The 13226-nt window shown below is 40.3% G+C and overlaps 2 protein-coding genes across 2 annotated transcripts in view; one reads left to right on the forward strand and one right to left on the reverse strand.

Annotated features, from left to right (window-relative positions):
* The window catches only part of LOC134666756 (exocyst complex component 7), a 30669-nt gene extending 19133 nt beyond the window's left edge, over positions 1 to 11536 (forward strand). Inside the window, exons 14-16 of the mRNA XM_063524030.1 lie at positions 4202 to 4415; positions 9881 to 10509; positions 11422 to 11536. Coding sequence (XP_063380100.1) covers positions 4202 to 4304 — 103 coding nt within the window. The 3' untranslated portion in view covers positions 4305 to 4415; positions 9881 to 10509; positions 11422 to 11536. The remainder of the gene's footprint in view (positions 1 to 4201; positions 4416 to 9880; positions 10510 to 11421) is intronic.
* Positions 11526 to 13226, reverse strand: part of LOC134666963 (uncharacterized) — a 30247-nt gene continuing 28546 nt past the window's right edge. Inside the window, exon 20 of the mRNA XM_063524273.1 lies at positions 11526 to 11608. Within this exon, the coding sequence (XP_063380343.1) occupies positions 11570 to 11608 (39 nt within the window). The 3' untranslated portion in view covers positions 11526 to 11569. The remainder of the gene's footprint in view (positions 11609 to 13226) is intronic.

Consider the following 13226-nt stretch of genomic DNA (forward strand, 5'->3'; position numbering starts at 1 on the left):
CCTTGCTCACACTTCGCCAATTCAATTCACTTGGTCAATTCCATGCTCTGCTTTCTTGCATCTTTTATGCATGAAAATACCCTTAAATATCGAGCCCTATGCGAAGCTAGGCTGATAGAGAACTGTCCCATCCCTTCTTTGTATGAAATCCTGGATTCGCGCCTGGTTGGGACTAAAAGTAAAATTGCGTTTTTTATATCGAAAAATTTTCGCGCTCACTTCGCTCGCGTTTTTCATGACTTTCTAAAATATGCTAAAGGTGATATTCGGGTGGCGACTGCAGCAGCATTACTCTGTTACAACGTTACTGCTGCAGCACTGTCAATTTTCGTCATAAAATGATGTGACTGATTTCCATACTAAAAGTAAAAATTTACAACTGTCTATCATATTGCGTTTTTATTTCGAAAAATTATCGAGCTCGCTTCGCTCGCGTTTCCAATTAAATTCTAACCTAACATATGATAAAGGTGACATTCGGGTGGCGACTGCAGCAGCATTAGGTACTCTGTTGCAACATTACTACTGCGGCACTGTCAGTTTTCGTGATAAAATGATGTGACTGATTTCCATACTAAAAGTAAAAATGTACAGCTGTCTATCATATTGCGTTTTTATATCGAAAAATTTTTGCGCTCGCTTCGCTCGCGTTTTCAATCACTTTCTAAGATATGATAAAGGTGACATTCGGGTGGCGACTGCAGCAGCATTAGGTACTCTGTTGCAACATTACTGCTGCGGCACTGTCAATTTTCGTGATAAAATGATGTGACTGATTTCCATTCTCAGCTGTAATGCGAGAGGGGGCACTACGGGGGGGGGGGGGGGTCTAGAAATGCTTAGGGCATCAAAATATCTTAATCCGGCACTGCTTCAGACTTAACCCGACGTACGTGTCGCGCTGTACGCGTTCCAAAGCCGGGCGCCTTCGGCGCCCTCATACTAAAAGAATCTGGCGTAGCCCGACAACTTGGCGCACTGCACGCGGTTCAAAGCCAGGCGACTTCGACTTTCTCATACTAAAAGAGACGTACGTGACACGCTGTATGGTTACCAAAGCCGGGCGCCTTCGGCGCCCTCATACTCAAAGAGTCGGGCGTAGACCGACGTACGTGACACGCTGTACGCATTCCAAAGCCGGGCGACTCCGGCGCCCTCATACTCAGAGCGTCGGGCGTAAAGTACGCGTTTCACAGGTGGGCGTCTTCTGCGCCCTCATACTAAAAGTGTCGGGCGTAGACCGACGTACGTGACACGCTGTACGCTTGCCAAAGTTGAGCGCCGAAGGCACCCTCATACTCAAAGCGTCGGGCTACGCCCGACGCACGTGGCACGCTGTACCCGTTCCAAAGCCGGGCGCCTTCGGCGCCCTCATACTCAAAGCGTCGGGCGTAACCCGACGTACATGACACGCTGTACGCTTGCCAAAGTTGGGAGCCGAAGGCACCCTCATACTCAAAGCGTCGGGACCCGACGCACGTGGCGCGCTGAATGCGTTCCAAAGCCGGGCTCCTTCTGCGCTCTCATACTAAAAGAGTCGGGAATTTCCCGACGTATGTGGCGCACTGCACGCGGTCCAAAGCTAGGCGACTTCGACTTTCTTATACTAAAAGAGTCGGGCGTAGTCGGACTACTACTACAAATCGCGCTCTAAAAAGTATGAAACAATAAGATAGAATTATTTTAAGAAATTATCATGCAGGAAATTATAAATGTTATAATTTATTGAATAAAAAAATATAGCGTAATGTAATTTACTATTTTTTATATATTTAGCAGCTTACTGACACAAATCGAATTCCACGCGGGCGGAGCCGCGGGCACAGCTAGTATTTTATATAACACTATGGGTTCTATGCCTGAAATAAATAATTTCAATTTCAAAAGTGGAATAATTCATTATCTTGGGTGGGACTTCAACCCACGACTACTGAATCGACCCTGTGCTCTGCCATTTAAGCTACCAAGACCTTACTCAATACAGAGAATGTTTATAATAAAGTTGAAAGTGTTTGTTACTTGCTAACCATTTTAGAATAACGGATGATTAACTAAATAGTTTATTATTTGAGCACTGCTCTCACTCATTTTATCGAGATATTGAAAAGTGCTGGAGTACAGAGTGACACGCTCTTATGGCTCTACAAATAAGATCGGGTCAGATATTTTTGCGGCCTTTGTTCTGTAATATATTATTGCAGGTGACTGTACCTAGTTAAAAGGTACTGACTATTGATACATTTACTTAAAAATATATCATTTATTCACTCTGTATTTTAGCACAGCTCGTAATATACAGTAAAACATTCAAGTGCAAACTTATCATTATCAATTTCGAGTTCAACCACATATGTCCCTGATCGCTTCCTTATCACCATGGCGAAAAACTTTTTATCGATCATATCTATATCAACTTCGTTAAGCGGATAGAATCCTTTGCTCATAGAGCATGATTTCACAAAAGGTATTCCGAAAGTGTAGAAAAGTACTCTAGACATAAAATTGCGGCATTTGAGGTGTTTCATATTAAAAAGCCACTTGTTGTTAATTTGTGCTTCTCTCAATCGGAACTCAGCGCTTTTGTCGTGATCGTCAAAGTCTTCAAAAACTCGCACATTGCCTCTTAGTAGCCGCCTTCCCTTTCGAACATTATAGTATGTTTCTAGAGTAATGTTAAAAGGGCTGTAGGATGCGTATGGTAGCACTGGCTTACTGCATTGTGTAATGTTTAAAATGTCGACCCTTACAAACTGGGATGAACTTGGTTCGAAGCGCGCTAAAAATATTAAAACCACGTATTTAAACATTTTAGGCGTAGTCTGTACCGTACCGTGTACCGTATATGAATAAAGTAATATAAAAATGTATAGGCAAGTAAATGTAATTTAGTTATATATGTAGTTGCAACTGATGACTAAATAATGATGTGTATTAACAGGGTTATGAAATTGAATATACGTATAATAACTTAAAATGTACTAATTTACAGGAAACATTGAAATTATGCTGAAATATAATTTGCATTTAAGTAGTTTTTAATAACCTAGCGTCATTCAATGTTGGGGGACATGCAATTTAGTATAATTATCTAGAGATCTACCTACCTGTAGCCATTATGAATAATTACTGAACATTACAGTGCAGTGCGACGTAAAATAGTAGTAAATAATAGATGGCGCCACTTTCTTTGTATTTGTCACATTTTCAACGTAAAATGTTTAAACGTGGCGATAATTTTGTATGGAAATTGTTTAGTTCTATTTTATTTCTACTCTTTCATATCACACTAAGTTTTAGGCGTTATTGCTGGGAAGGAAAACGCTGAATTTGGCGTTTTAAAAGTATAAATATAATGTTTTAATCAAAATCAAATCAAATATCATTTATTATCAGGCAACTAAGGCCCATAGATACATACCTTACAAACTAACATACAATAGTAAAATCTTAAAAGCTAAAATTTAATGATTAATGCATTATGGTTTATGGTTTAAGATATTTTATTTCTCATAAGATTTTTCAAATCACTTACTGAGAAAAACAGAATTATTTTTACTTATATCTAGGTAAGAGGGTAGCATGCAGAACTGTTAACGAGGTAGGTACTCGTACTTACAATAATGCCCGTGGTAACATGCGCAGAGCAACAAACAAGTAGTAGGCCAGTTAAACCAAAACTTTAAACATTAGTTAATTAACGGTTGTGCATGCTTGATTCAATTTCTACATTAAAATATATGTAAGTAACATAAATCTTTCTAACAATTAAATTAATTAATATTCCTATTTTTTATAATTAAGTGAAATATTTATAATTTCATACATTTGCATTAACCGAGCCTTACATTATGGTACGGAACCCTTCATGCGCGAGTGCGACTCGCACTTGCCCCGGTTTTTTGGTACAAATTTGTTGTTAATCATATCAGTAGTGATTCTTGAGGAAGGTTTAAGTGTATAATTTATGGTTTTCTGTAACCCGTGCGAAACCGGGGCGGGACGCTGGTTGTAAATAAGTGAACGGCTTGCAACTTAACCCTTTATAAGGCAGAGGGAATATATTTCCCACCTGATTTAGAACTTTATTTCAAAGTGTTAAGAGTTCAATTTTGCATAATTCCTGACACCCTTATGCCTTATAGAGGGCAGGGGCATATCCGTTTTTATCCGGCAGTCTCATTCTTATACATTACGTTTGCAGTTGGAACAAGCTGTTGGCCCACACGGTGTTGGAAGAGGCGCCGCCGGCCAAGTTGCGCGACCGCGACCGACAGATACTCAAAGACAAGTTCGCGGTAAGTTGATACTGTTACGTTTGTAGCTGGAACAAGCTGTTGGCCCACACGGTGTAGGAAGAGGCGCCGCCAGCCAAGCTGCGTGACCGCGACCGACAGATTCTCAAAGACAAGTTCGCGGTAAGTTGATACTGTCACGTTTGTAGTCAGAACAAGCTGTTGGCCCACACGGTGTTGGAACAAGCTGTTGGCCCACACGGTGTTGGAAGAGCCGCGGCCAGCTAAGCTGCGTGACCGCGACCGACAGATTCTCAAAGACAAGTTCGCGGTAAGTTGATACTGTCACGTTTGTAGTCAGAACAAGCTGTTGGCCCACACGGTGTTGGAACAAGCTGTTGGCCCACACGGTGTTGGAAGAGCCGCGGCCAGCCAAGCTGCGTGACCGCGACCGACAGATTCTCAAAGACAAGTTCGCGGTAAGTTGATACTGTTACGTTTGTAGCTGGAACAAGCTGTTGGCCCACACGGTGTTGGAACAAGCTGTTGGCCCATACGGTGTAGGAAGAGGCGCCGCCAGCCAAGCTGCGTGACCGCGACCGACAGATTCTCAAAGACAAGTTCGCGGTAAGTTGATACTGTTACGTTTGTAGCTGGAACAAGCTGTTGGCCCACACGGTGTTGGAACAAGCTGTTGGCCCATACGGTGTAGGAAGAGGCGCCGCCAGCCAAGCTGCGTGACCGCGACCGACAGATTCTCAAAGACAAGTTCGCGGTAAGTTGACACTATCACTTTGTTAACATGTCACGTTTGCAATTAGTTTAGCCCAGACGGTGTTAGAAGAGGCGCTGCCGGCCAAGTTGCTACTGTCACCACAGAATAAATAATAGTACTAGGTACAGAAGGTTCACTCTCTAACAAAACGCGTCTATTATTAGAGATACAAGGGACCTTATTACTAAGACTTAAAACTCCTTTGTCCGTCTGTCTGTCTGTCACCAGGCTGTATCTCATGAACCGCGATAGCTAGACAGTTGACATTTTTTCAGATGATGTATTTCTGTTGCCGCTATACAACAAATACTAAAAAGTACGGAATCCTCGATGGACGAGTCCGACTCGCACTTGTCCGGTTTTCAGTTTATAGTTTTGCTTATTCCGTAAATACAGGGTGATTTCGGGGTCGTGGAGCAAGAGAGCCAGACATCATACAGAATCCAAAGATGAGCCTAATGATGTTGTTAATTATTGTTTATCACCAATAATGATGATTATTTTCCAGATGACAAGTAGGAAAAAACATTTATGCATACAATTTGGTGACCCTACTCAATGTGACGTCTTATCGCTTTCTATACAGCGTGTAACATGGGTGTTTTGAAAGGGGGTAAAATAAATGATTGAAAAGCTCCGGCTTGTCTAAAATGGAAACAGCCATGTTAACAAAATAAATTGAAATCAAAATAAAATAAAATAAACTAAATGGAAACCTTGCTGTAGGAAAGCTAGGAGGAGAAACAATTAAACAAATTGATATCTAACAAACTTTATTAACCTAATATTATTATGTAAAAGCTCAGTGGTATAGCTGGGTCGCTTCACAGGTTCATGTTATAAGGTTTACACCAATTAATTAATTACTAAAGACTAAATTTCGAAATACCTAAGTTTTATGCACCAGAACTTTCAAAACTTTAAATTAAAATAACTATTGCTCTAAATCACATTTTAAATTTGTAGCCGAGCGCAGACGCAATTTGAAAATTAAAGATGCATCGGACAGACCTCAAAAACTGCTACCGGACCTGGAGCAGCGGGGAGTGACCTCGCCTATCCCCGGGAAGCTGACTGCTAACCTGGTTGGAGCCGGCCAGTGCAGATGACGTGGGACAGATCCCACAGCATCATTTTAAAACTTCAAATTCGAAACATCTTGAAACTTCTAGAAACATCAAAAGCTTCTAGAAACATCTAGAAACATCTAGAAGCATCGAAAGCTTCTAGAAACATCTAGAAACATCCCGGCTCCTGCAAAGCGAGAAAAGGATATATTAGCCGATGCCCTTTATGGCCGCTAGAGAAAAAATGAAACAATTGGAAATTTAGCTCACCGCACTGGAAGCTGTTAGGACTTCTGGCGGAGCGCTCCCTTCCCTCGAGCAGGAGTCAACTCTGTAAAGAACCAAAACTTGGTTAAGAACAAACCCACAATGTTTCGCGCCATTTTGGAATTGATCACAACTAAATTCCATTTATACTTACTCAGTGGAACACACCGAAGGACTCGAACTGCTTCCACCATTTTGACCACCATGTGGAATGTGTGGTCTTATCACAAAATAGGGCTCATGCGAGCGTGCGTCCCCGGAGGGGTCCACACATCAAAAGTGCATGTCATCTCAGAATGACCTCCTCATATGTTGAGAACAAAAGGCCAAAAAAACAAAAGTAGGGTGCCAATTCCCTGAAGACACAAATTCTTCGAAAATTCTGAACTGATTATTTAGACAAATTCACTCCCGAGCCTAAGAAATATATTTTATCATTAAATCTAATAATGTTTCATTTCAGAGCCACTTTGTCAGTCTGTAATTTCTATGTTTTGTTTTACATCAAACTTATTTTCTATCTATAAAAATCATACCTAAATCATACAAAGTTTTCCTGGAGTGACAACATAAATATCTCAAGTTTTAATTATTTTTACTCATATGACAACCCCGACAACAGATAAGCATCAAACGGTGCATCTGAATGCAACAGATTATGCAAAGAAGTGCAATCAATCGAGTTAGTTTGGGATATTGTTAAAATCGTTGAAATAAGAAAAGGAATTCAACCCAAAAATATTAATTTAAAATCTAAGAAAATGTCTACGTTACAATACCCCCCTCCCCGATTTTAAGGTTCAACGTAGGTGAACCGCTCGCTGTCCTCAGCGACTTTCATCCTAAAACAAAATTTAAAACAAAGTGAAGGCAAGAAAACTAACCTATTCAAACTGATCTAGAAAACCTAGAATCTAAACAAAAAGTCTGACGCAACTTCGAGATTCAAAACATACCAAAAATGCTCTAACTAACCCCAAAAAATCTAAGAGTAAAATCATACTAACGTTAAACAATTTAAAATAACTGCTGTTCTGACCGAACAAAAAAAATCTAAATAATAATCTCGAACCCACGTCAGTACCACGGAAGGTGAAAAAAAACTATGCGGCCAACTGTGCTGCACATAGAAAAAAACCTCCGTCTATCCTTCCAACCCGTAAACAAACCGTTGGCCTTCTCAGCACACCGCGATAAAAGCTTGTTGTGCTGAGAAAGCCAAAAACCAACCGCCAGGACCGATGTTCAGCATTCCTAAAAAAAAACTCAGCTAGACCGGGCGAAAATGAGACCTATAGTCCCCTACTATAAGCTTCCAACGAAAACCTTTGTTGTAACCCTACCGGTGAGGACACTAGGGCCTGTCCCAACCCTTCAGGTAGACAACAATGATCAAATCAAACCTAAAAAATCCAAAACGGCCCTTTGAGTTGATGAGGTACACCTGTTCCCCCAACTCTCCGGAATCAAAAACCAAAACAAAACAAGGTATACCTAAACAAAACGAGGTATATAGCAGGTGAGTGGTTTGTCGTCCTTGGCGGCACGACGACTGGTACCAGACGAGGGGTCGTGCGTCCAATAACTCCCCTAAACTCTAAAACCATACTAAATCGAAAAAATTTCAACCATTTGGCTGAGTTGCATTGCGGTAGCAGGCATGAAAAAGGTGGCGGAGACACCGAGTGCCGTTCCAATACCTTCAAAAATGGCTCATTGGATCGTCAACACGATAAACAAAAGGTACCAAACCAAAAGGGGTACCACGGTCGATATGTCCAAAAAAGCAAGAACCCAATTTAAAACAGCCCCACGTTGGGCGCCATTGTAACATGGGTGTTTTGAAAGGGGGTAAAATAAATGATTGAAAAGCTCCGGCTTGTCTAAAATGGAAACAGCCATGTTAACAAAATAAATTGAAATCAAAATAAAATAAAATAAACTAAATGGAAACCTTGCTGTAGGAAAGCTAGGAGGAGAAACAATTAAACAAATTGATATCTAACAAACTTTATTAACCTAATATTATTATGTAAAAGCTCAGTGGTATAGCTGGGTCGCTTCACAGGTTCATGTTATAAGGTTTACACCAATTAATTAATTACTAAAGACTAAATTTCGAAATACCTAAGTTTTATGCACCAGAACTTTCAAAGCTTTAAATTAAAATAACTATTGCTCTAAATCACATTTTAAATTTGTAGCCGAGCGCAGACGCAATTTGAAAATTAAAGATGCATCGGACCGACCTCAAAAACTGCTACCGGACCTGGAGCAGCGGGGAGTGACCTCGCCTATCCCCGGGAAGCTGACTGCTAACCTGGTTGGAGCCGGCCAGTGCAGATGACGTGGGACAGATCCCACAGCATCATTTTAAAACTTCAAATTCGAAACATCTTGAAACTTCTAGAAACATCAAAAGCTTCTAGAAACATCTAGAAACATCTAGAAGCATCGAAAGCTTCTAGAAACATCTAGAAACATCCCGGCTCCTGCAAAGCGAGAAAAGGATATATTAGCCGATGCCCTTTATGGCCGCTAGAGAAAAAATGAAACAATTGGAAATTTAGCTCACCGCACTGGAAGCTGTTAGGACTTCTGGCGGAGCGCTCCCTTCCCTCGAGCAGGAGTCAACTCTGTAAAGAACCAAAACTTGGTTAAGAACAAACCCACAATGTTTCGCGCCATTTTGGAATTGATCACAACTAAATTCCATTTATACTTACTCAGTGGAACACACCGAAGGACTCGAACTGCTTCCACCATTTTGACCACCATGTGGAATGTGTGGTCTTATCACAAAATAGGGCTCATGCGAGCGTGCGTCCCCGGAGGGGTCCACACATCAAAAGTGCATGTCATCTCAGAATGACCTCCTCATATGTTGAGAACAAAAGGCCAAAAAAACAAAAGTAGGGTGCCAATTCCCTGAAGACACAAATTCTTCGAAAATTCTGAACTGATTATTTAGACAAATTCACTCCCGAGCCTAAGAAATATATTTTATCATTAAATCTAATAATGTTTCATTTCAGAGCCACTTTGTCAGTCTGTAATTTCTATGTTTTGTTTTACATCAAACTTATTTTCTATCTATAAAAATCATACCTAAATCATACAAAGTTTTCCTGGAGTGACAACATAAATATCTCAAGTTTTAATTATTTTTACTCATATGACAACCCCGACAACAGATAAGCATCAAACGGTGCATCTGAATGCAACAGATTATGCAAAGAAGTGCAATCAATCGAGTTAGTTTGGGATATTGTTAAAATCGTTGAAATAAGAAAAGGAATTCAACCCAAAAATATTAATTTAAAATCTAAGAAAATGTCTACGTTACAAGCGTATGTCAAAAGTCATAGGGTGACCAAGATTACTTAGTATAACATTAATTTTACTTGAAGAATAAGAATAATTAAAGTAATTATCTTTTAATCAAATACTACCATATGATAATGTGGATCGTTTACAGAGTCAGAAAAAGTGGTTCTGGATCCCGACCCAGAAATCACCCTGTATACTTTATATTCCAGTCATTCAACCGTGAATGGGAGGAGTGTACCAAAGCGCAGCGCAGCTACAGCGTGCCGGACCCGGAGCTGCGGGAGGCGCTCAAGCGAGACAACAAGGAGACCATACTGCCGCCGTACACCAAGTTCTATGACACCTATGGCTCTCTGCCGTTCTCCAAGAATCCGGACAAATACGTCAAGTACTCTCCCGTACAGGTAACTATACACTTCTGTTACTAGGACACTATACGAGACGATAAGGAGACTATATTACCGCCGTACACCAAGTTCTATGACACCTACGGCTCTCTGCCGTTCTCCAAGAATCCGGACAAATACGTCAAGTACTCTCCCGTACAGGTAACTATACACTTCTGTTACTAGGACACTATACGAGACGATAAGGAGACTATATTACCGCCGTACACCAAGTTCTATGACACCTACGGCTCTCTGCCGTTCTCCAAGAATCCGGACAAATACGTCAAGTACTCTCCCGTACAGGTAACTATACTTCTGCGTTACTAGGAGAGGCGAAACGAGACAATAAGGAGACCATACTGCCGCCGTACACCAAGTTCTATGACACCTACGGCTCTCTGCCGTTCTCCAAGAATCCGGACAAATACGTCAAGTACTCTCCCGTACAGGTGACTATATACTTCTGTTACTAGGACACTATACGAGATGATAAGGAGACTATACTACCGCCGTACACCAAGTTCTATGACACCTACGGCTCTCTGCCGTTCTCCAAGAATCCGGACAAATACGTCAAGTACTCGCCCGTACAGGTAACTATATACTTGTGTGTTACTAGGAGACTATACGAGACAATAAGGAGACCACACTGCCGCCGTACACCAAGTTCTATGACACCTACGGCTCTCTGCCGTTCTCCAAGAATCCGGACAAATACGTCAAGTACTCTCCCGTACAGGTAACTATACTTCTGTGTTGCTAGGATAAGCTATACGAGACTACCGCCGTACACCAAGTTTTATGTTACTTACGGTTTCGAAGAATCCGTACAAATACGTCAAGCACTCTCCCGTAGAGGTAACTTATACGTATATCTTTACCACTGGTAACTAGTGGGAATAATAATTCAGCATTTTTATTTCGTGTTAACGAGGATTTCGCCTTGATCGAGGTACGAGTTAGCGAGGTTCCACAGTTTGTTTCCCTTTCTCACATGCTTACATTTTTCCGACAAATGGATGATTGAATGTACTAATAAATATTATTTTAGGATTCATTTTATTCTTATTTTGTTATTAATTATATTTTCGGTATTAACCTTTTAACCGCCAGCAATTTTTGATCGAGCGTGCTCGTGTCGCCACCGACAGTAATTGTACCACGCAGAGTAAGGTTGGCATAGAGTTATAAATGTGCTGTAAAAACTAAATCAGATCTATGTCTTATTTATCACACCGTGGCGAAATGAGCTGGATATGTAATGTTTTATATACTCGTATCAGACTCTGGCGGTTAAAGGGTTAATAAATAGTCAAAATAAGTTAAAATAAGACTTCTAAATACCTTTTTCCCGTTTTCAGATTGCGACTCAGCTGGACGGATATTTCGACGAAGCCGCTTAGACAACGCTCACAGTATTCCACAATATTTACTCCATTTATATTTAACAAATAAATAAAACGCCTTATTTAACATGTTAAATAGTATTTATTTTCATTCGTCTTCATTTCATTCGGCTTTCTTGAGACCCCCACGTTTCTTTGGCCACTGTAACAAATATCATTAGATAATATGATGATTTTAAAAAGAGATATAGAGATAAAAGGGATATGATGTTTCCCGTTTAATCTTAAAAAGAAAATAGGATGTAGGGGCCATCAGTTTCATTAATGCTTTTGCCAAAAATTGTATCGAATGTGTAAGAGTAAGATCCGAATTCGTGCTTCGAATGTGACAGCCTAATGTACAGTCGCCATCAGATATATCGGAGCGGCCAAGGTGTTCACAATATCTGAACGCGCTCTCTAATGCCTTGACAATAGAGGCGTGTTCAGATATTTGTGACCACCTTGGCTGCTCCGATATATCTGATGGCGACTGTAGGTAGATTACATTATGTATAATTATTTTCCGTCGTATTTTCACGGAAACGTACGAACGTGTATTGCTATTTCAGTCAGTCTCGGTACAAAAAGTACTGAGGTTGAATGAAGTAGCATGACGAATACGAACGTTCCGAGAAAATACGATGGAAAACAATTATGCACTATAGTTGGAACTCTGGATGCCAAAATGTTTGACAATTCAGTTATCAGAAAACATGGAGTTGGTTAGCTGTCACATTCGGGGGCTCGACTTTTTTCTTAGACTTTAGCTTCAACAAAAAGAGAAAGTTCCAAATCGGGCCAGCCGTCGCCGGGAAATCGGGAACATTGTATTAAAAATAAAGTAACGAATTGAGAAACTCCTCCTTCGAAATTTTAGTTTTCAAAAAGTAGGTATGATAATAATTATATAAACGGGTCTACTTTCATTGTTGCGGAAACGTCGGAATTTAAGGTAAAAACAATGAAAGTATATCGCGGTAGATCCGTTTGCGTAATTAAATATGTGTTCAAAACGCGAGAGTTTAAAGTGTTATAGGTATGGTTATAGTTAAACGTAGGTATTAATCTTAAACATTATGGGAAATTTGGGACAAATCCAAATCGATCTAGACCCACACAGTTAATAAAGCTTGTGTTGTGGGTACAGTCAGCAGCAGAAGTTGCTAAGCGGGCGAGGTGTTCAAAATGAACTTGACGCGACTTTATTGTTAAGAGAATAAGAGCGTGTCAAGGTAATTTTGAACACCTCGCCCGCATCTTGTTGATACTTAAGTCGTGGTCAAATAATAGAATGTGATCAGTTCATAAAATGCTTTTGTAGAATTGATCACTTCGTGATATGGGATCATCCCTTAATTACGTCACACGAATTTCTAGGTTTTTTGACCCCTCCCCCCCTCCTTGTGACACTTGGTCACATTTGGCAAACCCCTCCCCCCTAGTGTGACGTCACATTTTTTCTACGTAATCGCCAAATCGAATTAAGTAAGTACCTAAGTATTATTAATATTTTATCAAAATATTTTTGACGATATAAATATTAGTAATTTTATAACCCAAAACTGCTTAGGAAAGAAAATTAAACGAATAAAAACGATTATCTTTTTAAAAACTTGTTATTTAAATGTACAGCGAATAAAATAATTGAAATAAATTTTCGGTTACTGATGAAGTTAAAGTGACGTCACAAAGTTTGTGTCTCCCCCCTCCCCCATGTTACAATATGTCACATTTTCTTGACCCCCTCCCTCCCCCTAAACGTGTGATGTAATTAATGG

This window comes from Cydia fagiglandana, chromosome 8 (assembly GCF_963556715.1).
Source record: "Cydia fagiglandana chromosome 8, ilCydFagi1.1, whole genome shotgun sequence".
NCBI classification, from domain to species: Eukaryota; Metazoa; Arthropoda; class Insecta; order Lepidoptera; family Tortricidae; genus Cydia; species Cydia fagiglandana.